Below are 22,519 nucleotides of genomic sequence, written 5' to 3'. Positions count from 1 at the left end.
TTAAGTTGGTTCGTTATGCATGCAGTAATATGTTTAATAATTTAGGGTGATTTATTATCTTATTCGTATATTTATTGTTGTTTATTATTATTATTTTTTAACAATAATTATTTGAGTGATTGTTTGGTTTTTTTGATCTGGTTTCTTTTAAAAGATTGGGTTTTTTTTTTGGGTTGTTTCTTGGCTTTTNTAATATGTTTAATAATTTAGGGTGATTTATTATCTTATTCGTATATTTATTGTTGTTTATTATTATTATTTTTTAACAATAATTATTTGAGTGATTGTTTGGTTTTTTTGATCTGGTTTCTTTTAAAAGATTGGGTTTTTTTTTTGGGTTGTTTCTTGGCTTTTCTTTTTTTTTTTGAAACGTTTTCTCTCTGATTTTTGCCTATGTTTTTTGGCTTTCAAAATCCACTCTTCTTTTCATGCATGAGTTTCAAACTTTTCAGAGTTTGATTGTCCAAAAGCCTTAAAGTCAAAACAAATCCACCGAATTTGAGCACCCAAATCTTGGCTACCAGAGGGAGCATTCAATGCTCTGTTCATTGTTGACAATGCATGCTTCCAGCCTCTCTGTTTTTTTTTTTTAATTTATTATTATTATTTATATATATAAAAAAAGGGTGTCTACAATGGTCTGATCTTGTTTTATACTTCCTGACTATACTCTTAACGGTAAGATTTTGTTGTAATATAATGTTGAAGAATACATTTAGTTACGTAAATGCCTAAATGGAGAGAATATTCCTTTTTTTTTTTTAAAGTAAGCAGTATATTTTAATTTTCTTGTGTTTCAGCATAAGGATAAGAAATCCGATCCTATACATCATGCAATGCTTGCTCAATTTACCAAAGACAATATTCTTAAATTTATTCAATGAGAATTGACATAAAAGCAAACTTCTCATAGGAATGACAGTAGGAAATTTTATTCCTCAAAGATATAGAAAAAGCACATCGGTCCGTTACATAGGTATATAAATTGCAACTATTAATTAAATTTGCAGAAGGATGTATCAAAGAGATCTAAACTTTTTATTCAAGAGTCATCCTAGTCTGATCCTTTGATTCGTTTCTCAAGGAGTAGTGATACCTGAAAGGGAGAAAAAAAAAGAGTTAGAAACAAGTCTAGAGCAGTAATTAATGAAATCTAGGAGCCCAAATCCAGTATAGTAGCAAGTAACATTAGAAACTAGAATACGTTTAAGATAGATAAAACGTGTATAATTTGCCTAGAGTAGTGCTGCTTACTTCCACACTTGAATTTGTGAGGAACGACCCTTCCACAGCCTTCAATCTGCTTAATAGTGCGTTCCACTCCGATAAGGGCTGCCAACTTCGGGGTCACAACAGGGCAGACGCACTCGACGTGGGTGACCCTAATGCGCTGGCAGCAGCTGGGCGAGGGGCTGCGCCCGGATAATATTGACCTGCACGCACTGACGAGAAGCCTTTGCTCCTCCTTGCACTGGCTGGGACTCATCGCTCCCCTCGCCACCGGAACCTCGAAAACACCTGCTACCACTAGCACCAAAATGAACAGACCAACCCCACACCTCGAGCTTGCCATTATTCCTCTCTTTAATTTCTTTTTGTGTGTGTGTGTGTTTTTTTTTCTGCTCGTTTTGTAACAGAAGTGGATGGCTTCCCTTTTTATAGTGGAGGATGATACAAGTAGTAGTATTTAGTGAGAATTGTTTACCATGATGTCGGCGCAACGGTTCATATGATGAACTTTCAACTTGAGATCAATGAAGACTCGGTCAAATTTTTTTAATATTTAAAAAAGAAACATTCGAAATCTATTCTTTTTTAAAGAAAAATCATGTATCAATTAGTTAATTAAATATTTGATTATTTTTAATTAAAATATTAGACAACTTAAGAATCTTACAAGTTACACCTAACATGGAAGTACCCTGCTTACAAGGAAAATTAAAATGGTGCTGCTTCTAATTAGCTTTAATATATAGTTTTACTTTATACAAGAATGGTGAGCATGTGAAAATTTCTTTGTAAATTCAAGAGCATTTCGGTTTTAATAACTTATTTTTCCATGTTCTATAAGTATATTAATTTGATGAAAGATCAACTTAAACTCTTTCAATTTATAGAATTCATATTTGAGGATAATGTATAGAAATTATTAGTAACAAGTTAATTATGATATATTTTCGATGAATCATATATTAAATGTTAAGATAAATGAGTCGATGCTGAATTTAATTTAATAATATATGAATCTAAAAAGATGAGTTTGGACAATAATATATTTTAAGTGGCAATCCAAGTTGCCTAAAGTTGGCTACATTACACTACCAAAAAACAAATTGGTTACATTATTTATTGTATGGAGCAAAAAGAACAATATGAAACCAAGGATCTGCTAGTTCTAGAAAAGGAAATATATACGTGGGCTTGAAAAAACTTTGAAAGAAAATGCGTGCATCTTAATTTTTTATAATCTTAAAGGGCATTTCTATGTAATTTAATAGGAAGAAGTCATTGTCACCGCAAAATAAAAAAGTAAATTACTTTTATTTTTTAATTTATTTTTCACTTTATGAGATTTTTATTTTGATTATTCAATTTTAAAAATTAATATTTTGATATCAACATTTATAATTGTTATTTTTTTGTCACTCATCGTTAAAAGATAATAGGTCTCACATGACATTCCATGTAAATTGCTCTTATTCGCGTGGCAAGATAATTTAATTTTAAAATTTTTTATTTTTTTATTAAATTAATATTTTTAATTTTTATTATCATATAAATATGTTTACGTCACAGCATGAATGTCATGGGGAAATTTATTATCTTTTAACAATTGAATTATCAAAACAATAAATAAACTTATAAATATTTGTGATCAGAATATTATTTTTTAAAATTGAGTGATATTAAAAAGATAATTTACTAAAAGCGAATAAAACGTAGGAAAGCACAAAAAAAAAAAAGAATGTTGACTGAATTTGCGTAAAGATAGTAGCAATTAATAGAAAAAATATGTAGTGAAAAAAATCGGCGTTTTCGCAGAAAAGTAGAAGTTGATCGCACATGGTTTCCACTCGTGGAATTGTTTGGCGGATCACCACATTCATGGGCTGAACTCAAATCGCAACTTGAAGTTTGTTTGAAAGTCAAGACCCAAAAAAAGAAGTTTTTCTTTTATAGCTTAAAGACGGAAAATATAATACAAACCTTCAGACTTTGAGTCAACTTCTGTGTTGTTCCAATTAGGCGGGCTATTCTTTTTTATTATAGTTTAAATGGAAAATTGGTAAGTTCTTGGAATACGTTTCTTTTTATGTAAAATATTTTTTAAAAATCATTTTCAAGATTTATTTTTATTTAGAAAATAAAAAATTTAGTTCAGATATAAAATATTTTATCAGTCGATAAATGAAATATTCATTGATGACGTAAAATATCTTATAACTTTGAGAGACATAAGACATTTCTGGAAAATAGAAAAATTGTTCTTATACTAAACTTAATTTAAAAAGTTTGATGAATATTAATATTTAACTTAAAATATTAAAAAATATTAATATTTAAATTATTCAATATTATTAAAAGTAAAAAAAATATTTTTTAATGAAATCATTCAATACAATTAATATTTTTATTAATTAATTAATTAAATTTGACTAATAATTATAATAAAAAATATTTCAATGATTGCCATTTAATGAATATGTTTGATTGTTTTGTATAATTCATGAATATTTATATTTTTTCAGTGTGATGGTAAAAAAAATGAATTTTTTTTGAAAATTGAAATTTACTTTCAATATAATATATGATTAAATATTTTAAAAAATATCATTATTGATTTTTTCTATTTTTATTTTCATTCTTAATATTAATGTGAAAACTAAATGTCATCATTGTTTTGTAATCATTTTCTATTTATCATTTTATCACCTTAATAACTCCACTAATAATGATGAAAAATATTTTTCACAAAATAATCCGAATAATATAATATTTTCGATAATTTATATAAATAATAAAAAAATAATTATTTTTATAAAATATTTTAAGTATAAAAAATTATTTTCGATTATCAAGAAGTCAAAAGTACCATGCAAGTTGCATAAGATCTGATACATTATTATTAGATCATCTTGTTGGTTGAGAAAAATATTCAGAAAAGCATGGACACAAAAAGGCAATTTGGCAATTTGCCTAGCAAGTCCTTAATTTGAAAACTTGTAGACTAGTTTTAGAGGACTTGCCTTGGCTGCCAATTTGGCAAGCATTCTGAAACTATTTTTGGCAGACAATATAGATCCTAACAGTGAAATTAGGATATCCAAAGTTCAAGCATGTTAAGCAAAAGCTATTTTTGAAGACTTGTGGAACCCATAAAGCATATAAACCCAAAGGATTCTCATTAATGACAAATTTAAAATACAACTTACTATATATTCATTTCTTCGGTTCTGTATTATTTGATCTTTTCACTTTTTATTTTTTTTATTGTTTCGATAAAAATAATAGAAGGTAAAAAGAAAAAATAATTACAAATAATTACAAATAGTAAAAAATAAAATGTAAAGACTAATCAATCCTTGTTCGCATCTTCTAGACTAATTCCCTGATCTTGGATTGACAAAAATCATGGACCGTCGCACGTAATCTAGCAACAACTTGACTTTATTAATTGTTGTTAAAGGTGAAAAGTTGTAAGTTATCTACTTGAAATTAGCTACATACTAGACTGGGTGTCACACGTCGTTGAAAGGCTTTTCAAAAAAAAAAAAAGAAATTAGCTAGATACTATAGAGCAATAAGAAAGTAAGAATATATATATATATATATATATTGACTTTCAAAGGAGCTAACAATTTGGGACAATGAAAAATATAGAAACCAGATAATTATTTATGGGACGAAAAGAGTACGTATTCTTACAATTTTTTATTTTTATTTTTCAAAATCTTTTAATTGTGCATACGGGAGCACTTGAGTGTCCTTCCGGGCCCAAAGAGTTCTGTCAACAAGAAATAAATGGTTCAGCCCTTTAGTTTGATGCGGCTCTATGTCTTTGTTCTGTACAGCCCAGCCCAGTGGAACAAGTGCGAATTTCCTTTAGGTTCTTTTTTGGTATAATGTTCAAGTAAATCTCTAAACTATTTAATAATATTTAAAAAAAATTTATTCTTTTATTGTGTTTAATTAAGATCTCTTATTTTTATTTTGAATCAAATAAATCATTATAACTAATGATTAATTAATTATTACTAGTAAAAATATTATTTGTTATTTTTTATTCATATAACACTGGTATGAAAAGCGAAAAATATTACATAATTATGTTGTCATATCAAATTAGCATATCATGTCATCATTAAATATGACATGCTAGCATGCCACATCATAATTAATTATGATATTTTAGCATGTTATATTAATATCACACGATATAAAATAATAAATGACATTTTGATTAAGTTAATCATTAATCATAAGAGTTTATTTGACTCAAAATAAAAAGTATAAGGATTTATTTGATTCAAAATAAAAAGTAGAAGGATTTATTTGACTCAAAATAAAAGTATAAAGGCTTGATTGAACGTAATAAAAGTATAAGGGTTTATTTAAATTTTTTAAAATATTTTAAGGGCTTTTTTCTTAGATTATGCTTTCTTCTTTTGTTGTTGTTTTATAATTATTAATTATCATTTATCACATTTATTTTTGAAAATAAAAATAAAATGCATGTTTAATATGAAAATAAATAGCCTTGTGAAATAATTAAAATTAATTTTTTTTACTTTAGAGTATAAAACACATTATTTTACTTTCATATGTAGAATAATTATATATTAAATTAATTACTATCTCATCATAGTCTGTTTGTTCATTTTTAAAGTCAATTAATGATTTATATTACTTTTCATCATTTGCACTTCGGCCAGATTCTTTTTTTCATCTTTCCTTCACCATTGCAAGTTTATTTGAAGCACTTGTTTGCATTTTATGTTCCATGTTGTGCCTTCCTTTTTCTTGTAGTGAGATTGTTTTATTGCTAATGGCTTAGTTAGAGTTAGAACTGGACAGGAAAGATATATTGTAGGTTAACTATATGTGTCGTGCTTTGATGACTTGTCTAAAAATAACAAACACCCAATAATATAAATGATAATATATAAAGAGAAAAATTAATGACTAAAAAGACGAAAGGCATATCCATGATATTGAAACTTTAACATTTATCGTACTTACTACATAATAATATATTTATTCTTAATTTGGAAGATGAAGTGAAGATTCTTAAAACTAAATAAGCTTAGCAAATTTTAAGATATGTAGAACAAAATTTTCTCTGCTTACTGCATTTATTGGTTTCTCTACAGCGAACTGTGCAGTAGCACTGATGTAGGTATACACCCTTTCGTTACAACCTATGCGGTTCACAAGCAATGTAGGAAGAAAATGAAAGAAAAAAAGAAGAAGACATACAATCTTATTTACACCCGCCTGGTGAATGACTAGGAAACCAAAAAAAAAAAAAAAAAAAAAAGAAACAGAGAGAGTCACAGACGGGCTCTGCGTGAAGTACATGCTGATTGATTAACCGGAGCCATGTACCCCCCCTATTAACAATTGATTTAGACCCTAGGAGGAGGAAGCAGCCATTTGGCACCGTCAATAAAGCCAAGAACCAGGAAAGGTTTGGCTTCCCCGTCGGTTAGCCGCTTGGCGTATTTCTCCCGCCCACTGAAACTTGCTCCTTTTCCCTTGCACTTGTATTCTCCGAAGAAAACAGTTCTGCAAAGCCAAAAAAAACGATTGCCAACTTATCTTAGTGTACCATATATGAGCTATCAGAATCAGATAACGATATCTAAAACCTCTGAAGTTTTATATTAGGTTATAGTAATTGACAAAGTTTTGGATCGTCATGCCAAGCACTTGTTATTAAATCTCCCTTTATCAAGATTTAGGAGGGCTAAGCCTATATGGTAGGCTGCGTAGAATTACTCTTAGTCACCGAAAAAAGAAAGCGATAGGATGGATATAGCTTACTTGGCACGCTCAGGATGTAAATTATCAGACCATCCAAGAGGATGGATAACGCTGCTCATGTTAGTGTAGGCAAACACAACTCTTGGGCTGGTCTTCCAGGCCCTGCCCAGATATGCACCGCTCGCTGTTCCAGTAACGGTGCAATGCACGAAGGAATAACCGGTGTTCTCCGATGAACTTTCCCTCGCTTGTGCCGTAATTACTGTAACTCCCTTTTGCCCGTCCACATATAATACCGTGTTCTGCATTGGAATAAATTTTCATCCAAAAAATCTCCAATCAAAATGGCATGTTATCAAATTTAGCAGGTAAAATCTGCATGGCGTTGTTGTTCTAGGTAATTAAGGATAGTTTTCTTATACCAGATACAAGGACTTTCCGCTTCCAAAAATGAAATCTACAGTGCCTCGAATATAGCAATCCTTAAAGAAATGGTTGCCCCTGTCATCGCACAAAGTATCCTGGAAACCGATAATCTTGCAGTTATAGAAAGCCGCCTTGTCGCCAGAGATTCTCAGAGAAACCGCTTGCGCTCCCACCATTACTCCGTCTGGCCTGGGAGCAGTGTTCTATATGCCAAGAAATATTAATTAATAGAAGAGAGAAAAAACTTCATCACAAGATTGAAAGTAAACCAAATTCAATGAGGGAAGTCTAAAACGTGTACCTGTATAACGATATTAGCAGCCACAAAGTAATCAGACTCCACAATAAGGGTGGCGCTGTCGACGGTTCCATACTGCCTTGCCGTACCGTCATATGACAAATTTGGCATGTTTCTGGGATCGCCGTAAAATGTAATGAATGGCTTACTTCGATCAATTCTGATCTTCTCGCGATAAGATCCACCTCCAATCGATATAATCACACGTTTCGTGTTCCCTGACGGAACGCTCGCAATGGCTTTGGTTATGGTATCAAAGTCTCCACTGCCATCTTTCTTCACCTTTATTATATGAGCTGCAACCTCAGCCTTAGCAAGGGCAGGGTCTATTGTGCTGCCTCTCGCTGAGGCAGGCTTGATGTTGGCATTGAACCAAGCTTTCAATTGGGATTTATCTACCGGTATCGGTGATGAATTCTGCGAGAGAACAACTGGAGCAAGGACGAGAATTGTGCAGATTGCTGCACCAACTTCTATGTTTCTGCTTCTTTTTCCTGTCATTTTTAAATTTTGTTTTAAGTTTCTGGTTAAGTTTTGGGAACCTCGAGGGGCTCCAATTTATAGGGCATATGGTCTCAGAGAGTTCTGTGGACGTGTGATATGGAGGGTTCCTCGCATTGCCGTGTTCTCTTTTGTGGTGTCTGCTTGATACGAAATGCAAACGGACCATTTCTGTTAAAGTCATTAATGAGTTGATGATAATGAACATATATTGTTGCCTAATTAATAGATATTATAAAGATATTTTAATCAGAAAGAGATTATCTGTCGCCTTTTAACGTTCTACTTTCCTGCCACAGAATGATAGCCAAAGACTTCAGACAGTGATCTGAATATGATTAGTTTGGTCTTAATAAGGAATCCTGAGGGCAAAACTTGAAGCATGAATTTCATAACTCCGAAAACAAAAATTCATTTATGGAACAGAAAAGTCGAAAGCATTCATTCGTTCCAAGTAGTTGATTTTAAGTTGTAAACAAATTTTACGTATATCCTTGTTGATCAATCTAGTCCAAATTTGGTCTCACCCATTGATTTTTTTTTTTCTCCTTTCCATCTGTAAATGCTTTGCCTAATTTCATGCGTACGTCTTTGAGACGCTCCCATCAGTTTGTCATTTTAGAGCATGAACCGTTAAAAATTTAAGTTTCAACAACTTCCAATCAAATAACGTCCAACAAGTGATGTGATAAACGATACTCTAAACAAATAACATGTGGTATGATACCTTTCTTTTAACAAAGACAAGTTTATGATATATCACCATTATTAAAAAAAAGAAAGAAAGACATTTATGGTAGCTAGGATTAAAAATTAAATAATATTTTAAATTTATTTGTTATTTACATCAAAGATTAGAGATTTGAAATTAAAACCTTAACTTTAAAGATAAAATATAATAGTATCATGACATCCGAATATTTGATTTAATAATTGAAAATAATTGATGCATGATTACTCTATTCAAAAAACAGAATTCAAAGTTCATTTAATTTATAATTTTTATCAAGCTTTTTTCTAACTTGGAAAACAGGACAATCAGTTCTAGTTCCACACTTAATATCTAGATTTCATCGATTTTGTTTACTGGAAGGGAAGAGGTTACCACAATAACAATTGTTCTAACGTACTTGTCTATAATTTTTTGATAAAACTCATTTATAATAACTACGTACGCACCTAATAAATTTTTAGATATTTATTTCTTACGGATAGTCGAAACAATCCGATCGTAAGGTTGTGGGTGATGGAGGCTGTGCTTACCTCCGAGGTTGTGTTCATATTTTTTCTGGGGTTGGGAAGCTGCTGCAGATCTTTTTTGACATCTACAGGTTGTGAAATACAAGGGGAGTCCGTCCTCAACTGATGTATACCATCAAGTGTAAATAAAATTTGCAAAAAAAAAAAATCCGATAGGTATATACACGAACATGACACATGACTTCTCTCAAGTTGATTGGTCATAAGTGGAACCTTCATATGTTAATTTCCCGGCCCTTCAAGTTGATATAATAAAAGAAGGGATGCAAAACGAAACAACAATAAATTTTAGAAGGAGCCAAACTGTATGCCCAAAGTCAAATACCAAACCCCTAATACTTCATTGCCTGGCTCTATGATATCTCATTATTTTATTCAAACTAGACACCAAGGCCCGTAAGTAACTAATTATCCAAAATACAAAATAAAAGATACCTTCTAACATTACTTTTATGTGCCCATGGAACTTATGATTTACCAAAAAAAGAGTGCATTCATAAATAGTATTGATATAAAATAGACTAATTAACCATTAGTATTTTTATTTTTAATTTTCCTGATTAATAATCAATTCACAATGTACTCGTATAATTATTTATTTATATACACATGTAGTTTAAAATCCACAAAAAATGTTAATGGATATATTAATTATAAGTAATATGAATATACATAAAGAAATTTAATTTAGAAAAATATAAGACGAATATATTATCTGTTCAATGGAGAAATTTCCATCAAGGCAGCAACCAAGTCTTTGTGGTTTCTTAATGAATCTAAATTAAGGAAAGCACATGCAAATCAACGTAATTAATTAATACTTCAAGGATCCAATTACTCCACCATCTCTCACAATCTTCTTCAAAAACTTTAAAGACTTTGTTATTTACTATAACAAAAGTCGTCGCATATCGGCCGTTGCCTTTCGTAATTGAAAAAACAACTTTTGATTCAGAAACTGTCTCTGTCTTGCTTGCTTGACCATGTTAACGATTGTTAACTGTGCAAGGTGCCATGCACCAACACTGCAGCTTCGGACACAGGGTGCAAAATCTATCCGCTGCACCACCTGCAAGGCTGTCACCCTCGGAAAACAGCTCCTGTCTCCGTCGCCTTACAACCATGCTCCGCCAGGACCTCTACCTCAGGTCCATAGCAGCAAGCGAGCCGTGTTATGTGGTGTGTCATATAAGAACTCCCGGTACGAGCTCGATGGTTGCGTTCATGATGCCGAGTTAATGAAGGCCTTGCTGATTAGTCAGTTCAAGTTCCCCGAATCTTCCATTGTCCTTCTCACTGGTAATGATCATATTATCAATTTGGTTATTAATAGATTAATTTTCTTGTTTTTGGGATTTTGTTCTATATTGTGTAACTTTAATTTTAATTAGAATTCAAACAAAGATTTGTTAATTCTAATTTAACTGTTTCGTGTTCATTCTTTGGACAATTACTTAAAACTCCTTCCCTTCATGTTTATCCTTCTTTAACTTTCATAGAAATGATAAAAACTTAAATTAGTTTATAGATTATGTAGACTATGTAGTCTATTTATCATAGACTATGTAGTAGTAGGAAACTAGGAACGTTAAGATAAAATTAACATTAAATTAGATAAACTCGGCAGTATATATATTGGATGATCTAATTGAAGTTGCATCATTCTAAGTCCACGATCACAAGGGGAAAACACAATATATGCAGCTATATATAACAAAATACATTAGATATAGAAAAAAATTAATAGGAGGCAGAGTGTTAGATTACACAATCTGATCCCCGGAAGAACATTTCATTTGCAGAAGAAGAAAGTGATCCTAACAGGCGGCCGACCAAATACAACATGAGAATGGCATTGTATTGGCTTGTGTTGGGTTGTCAATCGGGGGATTCTCTGGTGTTCTATTACTCTGGCCATGGGTCACAGCAGAAGAACTACGATGGAGATGAGAAGGATGGTTATGATGAAACAATTTGTCCCTCAGACTTTGAAACTGAAGGACCGATTGTCGATGACGAAATCAACTGGACAATTGTCAGGCCTCTTCCTCGTGGGGTTAAGCTTCATGCAGTCATAGATGCTTGCCATAGTGGCACTGCCTTGGATTTACCTTTCCTCTGTAGAATGGATGACAGGTTTACTCAATCTTTCTTTTTTTCCCTTTTCTGATCAAAATCTCCTTGGCTAATATATATGAGATTTGATTCCATACTCAATGCTTTCATCAATGCCGATATAGGCAAGGAGGATACGTCTGGGAGGATCATCGCCCTCGATCCGGTTTGTGGAAAGGAACAAGTGGTGGAGAGGTCATTTCCTTTAGTAGCTGTGATGATGGTCAAAACTCTATTCAAATTTCGGTAAAAAAGATTTGATATCAGAATTATATTGTTATTATCTCTTTGATCATCGCTATCTATTGAAGCTTGGAGGCTAAAAATTAATGAACACTGATCAACAGTCGAGCAATATTCCTTCAACCGGTGCAATGACATCTTGTTTCATCCAAGCCATTTTACATGGACATGGAACAACTTACTGGAACCTGATAAATGCAATGCGGTCTATGATCTCTCGGATGCTACTGCCACAAGATGAAGAAGAAGAAGAAGGTTGTTGTGCAATATTATGCTTTCTGGCAACGCTCTTAACAGGAAAGAGTCCGACCAGTGGATCAAGACAGGTACTAAATTATGTCATCCTTATCAAGTGGGGGGTGGATTAATTTCTTGTTTACAATGTTAAATATCGTTCAATTCCTTTGGTCTAGTATAAGTTTTTCTTTGACCCAACCTCGTCAAAGAGCGTCGCCATTAATTAATTGCAAGTTGAGCTGATTTTCCAAATCTTGAAAGATTGTTGATTTGTTGTTGCAGGAACCGCAGTTGACAGCCAGTGAACCATTTGATGTGGAAACAAGGCTTTTCTCTTTGTAACTTGTAAAAACTAAAGGCCCAATAGTCCAGAGTCCACACCCTTGTTTGATGTCTGTTGATCAATGATTAAGGCTCTCGACGTGTAATGATTTTTTCCATTATTCATTTTGTCAAAACCCTGCGATCTTAATGGTTTTGCTTACTTTCTTGCTAGTTGCTACAGTAATTATTGCAAGGTAAAGGGACAGATAATTGTTTGGGTTTAAATTTTCTAAAAAGGAAATGATTATATCTTTGATGTTTATCTTACAAAGGTTCACCTTCAGAACGGGTTCCTTCCTAACTACTCTATGTTGAAAATTTTAGTACAAGACATAAAAGGTGAATCCCAATATTTGTTCTTCCATTGTAAAATTAATTATTTGGAGACTTAAAAATTTCCCAATTAGCACAAATAAACTAATATTGATAGGTCGTAGCTATTGGCCTAGCTCATTGGGAAAGCTCTACCCCTCCTTATTAGTCCCAACTCCCTTCTTTGTGTTAAAAATGAGATTTAATTTGACTTCACATCTACTGATATAATTACAATATATATACACTTATTTATTTATTTTGGATCAAAATATTTAAGGAGTCTCTATATTATGACATTTTCTTTAATTTAATCACTCTAATTAAACTCGTAATATTTTAATTCTTTTATTTTAAAAATTATTTTAATTTAATCTTTTTAATATTTTTCATTTAAATTTATTGTTATGGTACTAACATCAATATTGATGTGACATCATATATTGATGTAATAATATCACGTCAACATGTAAAAGTAATGTGACATTATCACATCAATACAAAAAGTGATGTAGTAATGCCACGTCACACTGAGTTTGAATACTAACATGGCGATGCTACGTCAACGTGTCTCTACCACGTCGTATTTCGGGCCTGAGCTATCATGGCACATTAAGAAGTTACCACATGACACATCAAGATATGGACACACGGCGTATCATAATGTTAACATGTGATATTTTTATTTTATTTTAAAATTATTTTAATTTAATCTTTTTAATATTTTTTGTTTAAATTTATCGTTATAGTACTAACATCAATATTGACGTGACATCATATGCTGATGTAATAATATCACGTCAACGTGTAAAAGTGATGTGACATTGTCACATTAATACAAAAAGTGATGTAGTAATGCCACGTCACACTGAGTTTGAATACTAACATGGCGATGCTACGTCAACGTGTCTCTACCACGTCGTATTTCGGGTCTGAGCTATCATGGCACATTAAGAAGTTACCACATGACACATCAAGATATGGACACACGGCGTATCATAATGTTAACATGTGATATTTTTATTTTATTTTAAAATTAATTTTAATTTAATCTTTTTAATATTTTTTGTTTAAATTTATCGTTATAGTACTAACATCAACATTGACGTGACATCATATGCTGATGTAATAATATCACGTCAACGTGTAAAAATGATGTGACATTGTCACATTAATACAAAAAGTGATGTAGTAATGCCACGTCACACTGAGTTTGAATACTAACGTGGCGGTGCTACATCAATGTGTCACTACCACGTCGTATTTCGGGCCTGAGCTATCATGGCACATTAAGAAGTTGCCACATGACACATCAAGATATGGACAAGTGGCGTATCATAATGCTAACATGTAATATTTTTATTTTATTTTGAGAATTGCTTTAATTTAATTTTTTTAATATTTTTCGTTTAAATTTATCGTTATAGTATTAACATCAACATTGACGTGACATCATATGTTGATGTAACAATATCACGTCAATATGTAAAAGTGATGTGACATTGTTACATCAATACAAAAAGTGATGTAGTAAAGCCACGTCACACTGAGTTTGAATACTAACGTGACGGTGCTACGTCAACGTGTCACTACCATGTCGTATTTCGAGCCTGAGCTATCACGACACATTAAAAAGTTACCACATGAAACATCAAGATATGGACACGTGGCGTATCATAATGCTAACATGTGATATTCTTATTTTATTTTGAAAATTGTTTTAATTTAATCTCTTTAATATTTTTCGTTTAAATTTATCGTTATAGTACTAACATCAACATTAATGTGATATCATATGTTGATGTAACAATATCACGTCAACATGTAAAAGGGATGTGACATTATCACATCAATACAAAAAGTGATGTAGTAATGTCACGTCACATTGAGTTTGAATAATAACGTGGTGGTGCTACGACAACGTGTCACTACCACGTCGTATTTCGAGCCTGAGCTATCATGGCACATTAAGAAGTTGCCACATGACAGATCAAAATATGGACATGTGGTGTATCATAATACTAACATGTGATATCCTTATTTTATTTTGAGAATTATTTTAATTTAGTCTCTCTAATATTTTTCGTTTAAATTTATCGTTATAATACTAACATCAACATTGACGTGACATCATATGCTGATGTAACAATATCACGTCAACATGTAAAAGTGATGTAGTAATGCCACGTCACACTGAGTTTGAATACTAACGTGACGGTGCTACGTAAACGTGTCACTACCACGTCATATTTTGAGCTTGAGCTATCATGGCATATTAAGAAGTTGTCGCATGACACATCAAGATATGGACACGTGACGTATCATAATACTAATATGTGATATTCTTATTTTTCAAAATATTATATGTTTTTGATATGCCACGTGATAGCTCAAATCCAAATTATAACATGACAGTACCACATTACTCTAACACGATAATGTGATAGTACATTAGCATTCGAACTCAAAGTGTGAAGTGACATTGCCACGTCAATATTTGAAGCCACATTAATGTCAAGTTAGTACTTATGTTAACACCATAATAACAAATTTAAACAAAAAATATTAAAAATTAAATTAAAATAATTTTTAAAATAAAAAATTTAAAAAATGTTACAATTTCAAATAAAAAATTAAATTAAAAAAATCCTAGTACACATACTTTTCATATTTTTATTTATTTTGATGGCTAATAATTGGCCATCATTCTTTCCAAAGTCTTCCTCTGGCGACCAAGTCAACCTCAGAAACCTTTCTAACGTTAACGCAGCTTTTTCAAGTAACCATAATAATAAAATACACTTGCGGTAATCTCGGCGAAGAAGCCTTCTGTCATGCCCTCCAACATGACGTCGGCTTAAATATTTTCTTGTTCTCAGCTACCCTTCGTTTCATCGAAGACTGCAGGTGGATTTTGGCTGCCGAGTGATACAGTTTCTACCAGCACGCACAAATTGACACACGTAGTTTATTTAGAACACGTAAATTAAATTAAAAACGTGAACAACTAGTCAAATAAACTTCTTTACTAAGAGATAATTAAAAATAAATGTTAGCTTTTTCCCGCAACTTTAATTAAAAGTTCCATTTGAATATCAATTTATCATCTATAACCGTGCTATAAGAAATATACTAATTAGATTTGTACAAAAAATTATTACTTTTTGACTTATTTTATTTTATTTATTTATTTAAATTTTAAATATTTAAACCTATTTTTCAATTTTTTTAAAAAATCTTGTTGATATTTAAAATTATGAAATATCAATTTTACAAATAAAAAAATTAACTTTCAATATTAAATACAGTGATTTTTTTTTTAAATTTCGTAAAAGGAAAAACAAAGCTAATAACTAGAGAGAAACAAAATAATATAGTTAAATTGAAATAAAAAGATAAAGACTTTTCTACACGTTTGGTATGGAGAATAACTATACTATTCCCTCTCTATTCTCGATCCTTTCCTCTACCTTTATTTGGTATAAAATTAGGACACGAAATAGCAATTCTGCAAGAATAAAAATTCCTTCAAATAGGCTAAAAGCCAGCTTTATCTATCCCCTTCTCTCTTCCGGTAATATCTATTCCATAAGACATGAAATAACTTTCAAATATATAACGATCAAAATACCCCTTATAACTTAAAAATATTACAATCCTAGACCTATAAATACTTTTTTTTTCCATTTTCTCTTTTCTTTCTCTCTTCTCACGTTCTTTCCTCTCTCATTCTCTCTCTAATTGGAACTCAACACCGACGACGACGACGACAGCGATCGAATATGGTTGGAAAGCGTCGATCTAGTCCTTTCCGATAACATTAAACAGAGATCCAGCCAGATCTGGCACTCAAAGGCCATATTTGGCCGCGGAAAGCAACGGATCTGGTGCTTCCCGATCAGATCTCACAGTTGGATTTAACACTCCACAGCCAGATCCAGCATCGGAGAAGCGTCGATCTGGCGCTGTAGTGGTCAGATCCGGCCACATGGTGTGCTAGATAGGCTTTTTGTTACACCGGTTGCTTTTCCGGCAACCAGCCCATGAAAAAGAAAAAAAAAGAATAAAAAAGAATAAATTATTTATAAAATTTAAAACATTAATATTATATATATAATTTAAATGTTATTAATATTAATATAATTAAAATATTAAAATATTAATAGTTAAACTATTAATATTTTATTTATTAAATTATTAATATATTAAATTTTTAATGAGTATAAATAAAATAAAAATAATTAATATTTTAATCAAAATAATTAAATTATATTAAAATATTAATATTTAAATTATTAATTATTAATATTTTAATTAATTATAAATTATTAATACTTAAAAAATAAAAATAAAAATAAATAATTATATATAATAAAATGTATTTTTATTTTTTTATTTTCTATTCTTTTTTATTTCAAAACTATTGTTACCAACCAAACACTGTAATAAGTCATAATAATTATTCTTACTCTATTCCATTAATTATACTAAATTACATAATACTTATTCTATTTTATTCTTATCTATTTTACTAATCAAACGTGTCATTTGTACTTTTTCAAAGGAAAGACTTTAGTACTTTAGTGTTTTTTGTTTTTCTTTTGAAACGAGGAAATCCTTAAACTACCCTTCAACCACTCCACCCAGAACCTCTGAACTAATCTAAATATGCTGACGTGGCAACTTCAACATGAGGCTGAAATTGAAAGGGGCCCCTTCATGTGCCTAATATCAAAACCTAAATGTCATTTGGGCAAAGAAGAATTATTGATTGGGAAAATGACTGAAAATTAGAGGTTCAAGCTCGAATCAATTTTTCTTTTTTTTGTAAATTTTAGAATAAGCAATTGCACGTTTTGTCTTAACAATGCTTAGTTGCTTACTAGTATTATAATTATTATTATTAAAAAAAACCTCAATTTAATAAATTAAAAATAATTTCATTTATACCTAATTTAAATATTTCTATCCATAGTTCCTTAAGTTGTGTACTTAAAAGTATAGTTTGAGGACGCTTATTATTGTTAACACATTTTTTAATACATTTCCAAGGTACTTTATGATCGTCTTGTTAGGGAAAAAAAATATTAAACCCAACTATAGTCTACAAAGTCTGTAATTTATGACCACAACGGAGTTCATTTCACTTTCACATGTAATGGAATGTTTCCGTTTTCGAGGAAGATGCAATTCAAAATACGGACATTTCTGACTCACCCTGCCCACCTTCCTTCCCGGTTCCCACCAATACCTCCACCTTCATTTTATAATCAATCCAAAGCTTCAATTTCTATATGTTATTATTATTATTCATTATCTATTAACCATTTCCTTTCATTCTAACAAGACTGTTTTCATCGTACCGAAACTCTGTCTCTCTCTCTCGATCAGCCATGTTAATGCTCGTCAACTGTTCAAACTGCCATACCCCACTGCAGCTCCCGCCAGGCGCCAAGTCCATCCGCTGCGTCCTATGCCAAGCTGTCACCCTCATAGCCGACCCTCGCTACGCACCTTCTCCATCTGCGTCCTCTAGCCACTACTACCAACAACCTCCGCCACAGCTGCAGGGTCCCTCTCCTTACAACCACGCGCCATCAGGACCGCCACCGCAAGCTCACGGCAGCAAGCGCGCTGTCATATGCGGCGTGTCGTATAAGAACACCGGCTACGAACTCAAAGGTTGTATTAACGATGCCAATTGCATGAAGTATTTGTTGGTTAATCGCTTCAGTTTTCCCGAGTCCTCCATTGTCACGCTTACAGGTAAGGAATCGCTCACTAGTTTCTTTGTTAGCTGCTTTTTCGTTTTCCTTTTTTTTTTATTTGAAATTACAAAATATAACTTTGGATTCTTTGATGCTGTGTTATTTGACTTCTGTTTTTTTTTTTTCTGTGATTGCTCCTAATTTAATTTATCTATTCCAAGTGTTGAATTGATCTAAGGAAACAAAATTAAAGAGTATATAATTACTCAGTCCTGGATGGTTTCAATAATGATTGGACCATAACTTGAATGTCTTGAATCATTTGGAAATGTATGAAACAAACGCGCATTTCAACGCGTTGCTAATCAAATAAACCAGTTATTGGTTAGTGTTATCGTCCAGTATTGGACTTTGGAAATAGTTGACATTAATTAGGACTTACTATTGGTTTCTGGTAAACTAGTTTGAATCATTCCAACTTGCTTTCCGTAAATTTGGTGGAGTACAGGCTGGGTAAGAAAACTTGATTTTGTTCCCTCTGATCAATGCTGCTTAACTTTTGAAAGGTTCTAAACTATAGTGAATATTGTTTGATGAGCCAACTAACTTTGAATATCACATATTTTATGCATGCATAATGGGTCAATTTGTTTCAACTGAATTGGGCATTCAATTAATAATTCCACTTAAGAGAAATTCAATTTAATCTCTTTCGTATTTTGGTATGCATTTTGACATCTCTTACTGTCAAAATAATGTTTCACTTCTTGTGACAATGCCTGATAGATTACATAAAAACAGTACAGGAAGCTGCTAATGTATAGTCATTATCAAACCAAAAGAAACATCGAGAATATATTCCTTACACCAAGGTGCAGCAGTGATGCTTTGTTTAAGACTAGATGATGCTTCCATTGCTTCTTTGCCTTCATTGCAATTATTTCTTTTTATTTAAATGTTGCTCATGCGGACCACTTCTGATCTGAAACCCTCCTGGAAATAATTTCAGAGGAGGAAACTGATCCTCACAAGCGCCCTACTAAACACAACATAAGAATGGCATCGAATTGGCTTGTTCAAGGTTGTCAACCAGGAGATTCCTTGGTGTTCCATTATTCTGGTCATGGCTCACAGCAAAGGAACTACACTGGAGATGAGGTGGATGGATACGATGAAACACTTTGTCCAACAGATTTTGAATCTCAGGGAATGATTGTTGATGATGAAATCAATGCGACAATTGTCAGGCCTCTGCCTCATGGGGTTAAGCTTCATGCAATCATTGATGCTTGCCATAGTGGCACTGTATTAGACTTACCATTCCTCTGTAGAATGGACGGGTTAGTCAGTCTTTTATTGTATTTCTTACTTGAAATTCAATATACCAAAAGTGGGTGCATATAACATTGGATGGTACATTGTGATAAGGGGAGAAGTCACTGAGATATATACATGATTGTTGCCTTTTCCTAATACATACACTTTAAATAGAATATGATTCCATGTTCCTTGCACCATAGAATACTAATTTTGCAATCTACAACTGTATACGTTTTCATTCGGATGTAGGCAGGGGAAATATTTCTGGGAGGATCATCGCCCTCGCTCCGGGATGTGGAAAGGAACAAGTGGTGGGGAAGTCATTTCCTTCAGTGGCTGTGATGATAATCAAACTTCTGCAGACACTTCGGTAAAGTCATAGTGCATATGTTTAGAATTTTAATCTCACTAATATTAAAGATAAACACCATCAGATAAATGCAGCTTCATTTTATCATGATAACATGATAATCAGATAACTGCTGTCAATATAAATGAAGTCTTCAAGCTGCATTTATCTGTTGATGGCTAGAATATCATTTTCTCTATATCCAGCTAAATATGGAGTCTAAAATGTTCGGTTGATGCTATGTGAACAGGCCCTATCAAGGATTGCTTCTACTGGTGCAATGACTTTCTCCTTCATCCAAGCCATTGAACGTGGGCATGCAACTACGTATGGTAACATGCTAAATGCAATGCGTTCTACCATTCATAAAACAGATGAGCATGAGGGTGGTTTCATTTCTTCTCTTCTCACAATGCTCTTAACAGGGGGGAGTCTTGGTGGTGGATTGAGACAGGTATCTCCAAACGTGGGCTGTTCATACATATTTGTATAATTTATATATACCAAGGAAGATTAGTAACTTTAAAGGCCAAGGAGCTAATTTTTTAGAGAAATATTTTTGACAACATAAGTTCTTTATCATCTTTTGTTAAGGCTTGCAAGTATATTTACTACTCTTCACATTGCACTTAAAACCATGATCACATATACTGATTTTATAATCGTTTTTTTAAACTTTGTTGCAGGAACCACAGTTAACCGCCAGTGAGACATTTGATGTGTACAAAAAACCTTTCTCCCTGTAACTGTTAAACATATTACAGCATACCTTTGCTTGATTCTTTTGAGGAAGCCCCTGAAGTTTGTACAGTTCTTGAGGAAAAAAAAAATTCCGTCTTGTTTTGTCCGTTAACTTATAAATTGTAATCATAAATGTTTTCATGTTCTTTCTCTGAGGTAATAATTTTTATCTTCAACTAATTCTAGCAATAAGATCTGATACATGATCCATTTGCCTTGCAAGTAGAACTAATCCATTTGAGCAATTCTTTGCCACTACAAACACCAGAAGACCATTTATTTCTACATAAGAGAAGAGAAAAGCTACTACCAATAAAAACGAATATCAAGAATGTATTTGAATAACTACTAGTTTTGTCCAATTTCTCAACTCATCTAATGATAGATTACTTGTAGTTACATATATTCTGCTGTACTAGCCGTGCAGTACCTAATTTGCTGAATGTGCATCAATACTGCTATTCTGATGGGGAGACGGGTCCGGGACTTGGCAGTTCAGAAGCATGCATTGCCTCCTATACCTTGCACTATCCTTTAGAGCGATGTCCTCATATATCTGCACTACAAGATAAAGTAATGAGTCTAATGTTTAAGTTTTAAATAGTCTAAAGTTTGTTCAAGATACACAGCATCAAATTTGCATTAAAAATTCGCTGGAAAACAAGATAAATCATGACAGATTGAGAGATATTGCAGAACCTTCTTGTCTTTATGGGGCAGTTTGCACCACATCTGGCTCAGTCTTTTGCTTGTTTCACCAAAGGAAGAACACTTAACCGAACCCCAACTGGCCATTACAAAGAAAATATAGGAACTGCATGGTCTAACAGGACAACTACGTCTTTGAAGCAACTTCTCTAGTACAATATCTTCCGTTTCCCTCTTTTTTCTCTTCCGTTTCATTGTCATACTCATACAAGACCTTAAATCCCTGCATTCCTTCCTAGAAATCCGAGGAAAATACTTCACCTGAGATATAACCCCACTCCTTAGCCTTGTCATTATAGCCATTCTCTTAGTTGTATCATGCTTTGCCGTCCTTTCAGTTTCAATCCCATGATTCTCAACCATCGATGGCTCTGAATCTACAATCCGATTTTCTATCTCCTGAGTACTTTTAGGAGTCACGTAGGAAGAGAAACTTGATTTCTGACAAGAGACATCATTCTCCAGGGAATTCAAACTCGGAAAGTGAAAGTTGCTGTCATTCTTGGACAAACATTTGTTATGGACATTGAATTTGACAGAGAAGTGCAAATTCCCCGTGTCACCCTCAACCTGAATGGTGTCTCCACTGAGAAATCCGGACAACTGCAGAGGCATGGAAGGCATTGGAGTTGATGGGGGCGTTACTGTTTTTTGTGGGATTTCTTGCGAATGAAAGTCCGCAGCCATTACAGAGGAATTCTGAATGTTGCTTGAACTTGAATTGAGAGAAGGGCAAAAGAGAATAAAGATTGTGTCGTGATTGAATAGGATAAGGCCGTTTGATTACTAATAGTAGCAATGTTGTTTCAAGTAAAGAATTGCAGCCGTTGGCCTTTTCGCGGGCACAAATAAAAGGGGTGGTAATTGGTAAATCGTTGAGTCATGAGTGTAATAGAAACGACAAAATAAGGGAAGACAAGAAAAGGTTGTTCTTTTTTGGTATATTCTTTATTTTAAGACGTAAACCATTGTACTCGAACTTCGAACCACTTT

The 22,519-nt window shown here is 32.6% G+C and overlaps 5 protein-coding genes across 7 annotated transcripts; 2 read left to right on the top strand and 3 right to left on the bottom strand.

Moving 5' to 3' along the window:
* On the bottom strand, positions 853-1,649 carry LOC18605247. Its single transcript, XM_007038155.2, has 2 exons — positions 1,255-1,649; positions 853-1,096 (listed from the first exon to the last, which is right to left on the bottom strand). The coding sequence occupies exons 1-2, from the start codon at positions 1,571-1,573 to the stop codon at positions 1,080-1,082; spliced, it is 336 nt and encodes a 111-aa protein (XP_007038217.2). The 5' UTR covers positions 1,574-1,649; the 3' UTR covers positions 853-1,079.
* LOC18605246 (putative pectinesterase 63) lies at positions 6,323-8,248 on the bottom strand. Its single transcript, XM_018116862.1, has 4 exons — positions 7,712-8,248; positions 7,407-7,613; positions 7,045-7,286; positions 6,323-6,786 (listed from the first exon to the last, which is right to left on the bottom strand). Exons 1-4 carry the CDS (start codon positions 8,207-8,209, stop codon positions 6,627-6,629), a joined length of 1,107 nt encoding a protein of 368 aa, XP_017972351.1. The 5' UTR covers positions 8,210-8,248; the 3' UTR covers positions 6,323-6,626.
* On the top strand, positions 10,360-12,582 carry LOC18605245 (metacaspase-1). Its single transcript, XM_007038150.2, has 5 exons — positions 10,360-10,768; positions 11,272-11,605; positions 11,710-11,830; positions 11,932-12,153; positions 12,347-12,582. Exons 1-5 carry the CDS (start codon positions 10,453-10,455, stop codon positions 12,404-12,406), a joined length of 1,053 nt encoding a protein of 350 aa, XP_007038212.2. The 5' UTR covers positions 10,360-10,452; the 3' UTR covers positions 12,407-12,582.
* Positions 17,842-20,994, top strand: LOC18605244 (metacaspase-1). Of its 3 annotated transcripts, none has more exons than XM_018116734.1 (6): positions 17,842-18,466; positions 19,418-19,748; positions 19,978-20,098; positions 20,328-20,404; positions 20,503-20,531; positions 20,764-20,994. In XM_018116734.1, exons 1-6 carry the CDS (start codon positions 18,094-18,096, stop codon positions 20,784-20,786), a joined length of 954 nt encoding a protein of 317 aa, XP_017972223.1. In that variant the 5' UTR covers positions 17,842-18,093; the 3' UTR covers positions 20,787-20,994. The 3 variants fall into 3 exon arrangements, with proteins under 3 accessions (XP_017972223.1, XP_017972222.1, XP_007038210.2); XM_018116733.1 differs by having other exon boundaries at positions 20,328-20,409; XM_007038148.2 differs by having other exon boundaries at positions 17,843-18,466; positions 20,328-20,531.
* On the bottom strand, positions 21,132-22,333 carry LOC18605243. Its single transcript, XM_007038147.2, has 2 exons — positions 21,518-22,333; positions 21,132-21,374 (listed from the first exon to the last, which is right to left on the bottom strand). The coding sequence occupies exons 1-2, from the start codon at positions 22,211-22,213 to the stop codon at positions 21,249-21,251; spliced, it is 822 nt and encodes a 273-aa protein (XP_007038209.2). The 5' UTR covers positions 22,214-22,333; the 3' UTR covers positions 21,132-21,248.

The sequence above is a fragment of the Theobroma cacao genome, chromosome 3 (genome assembly GCF_000208745.1).
Source record: "Theobroma cacao cultivar B97-61/B2 chromosome 3, Criollo_cocoa_genome_V2, whole genome shotgun sequence".
Lineage (NCBI taxonomy): Eukaryota > Viridiplantae > Streptophyta > Magnoliopsida > Malvales > Malvaceae > Theobroma > Theobroma cacao.
The sequence above is the reverse complement of the archived record's forward strand: the minus strand, read 5'-3'. Positions and strand labels throughout refer to the sequence as shown.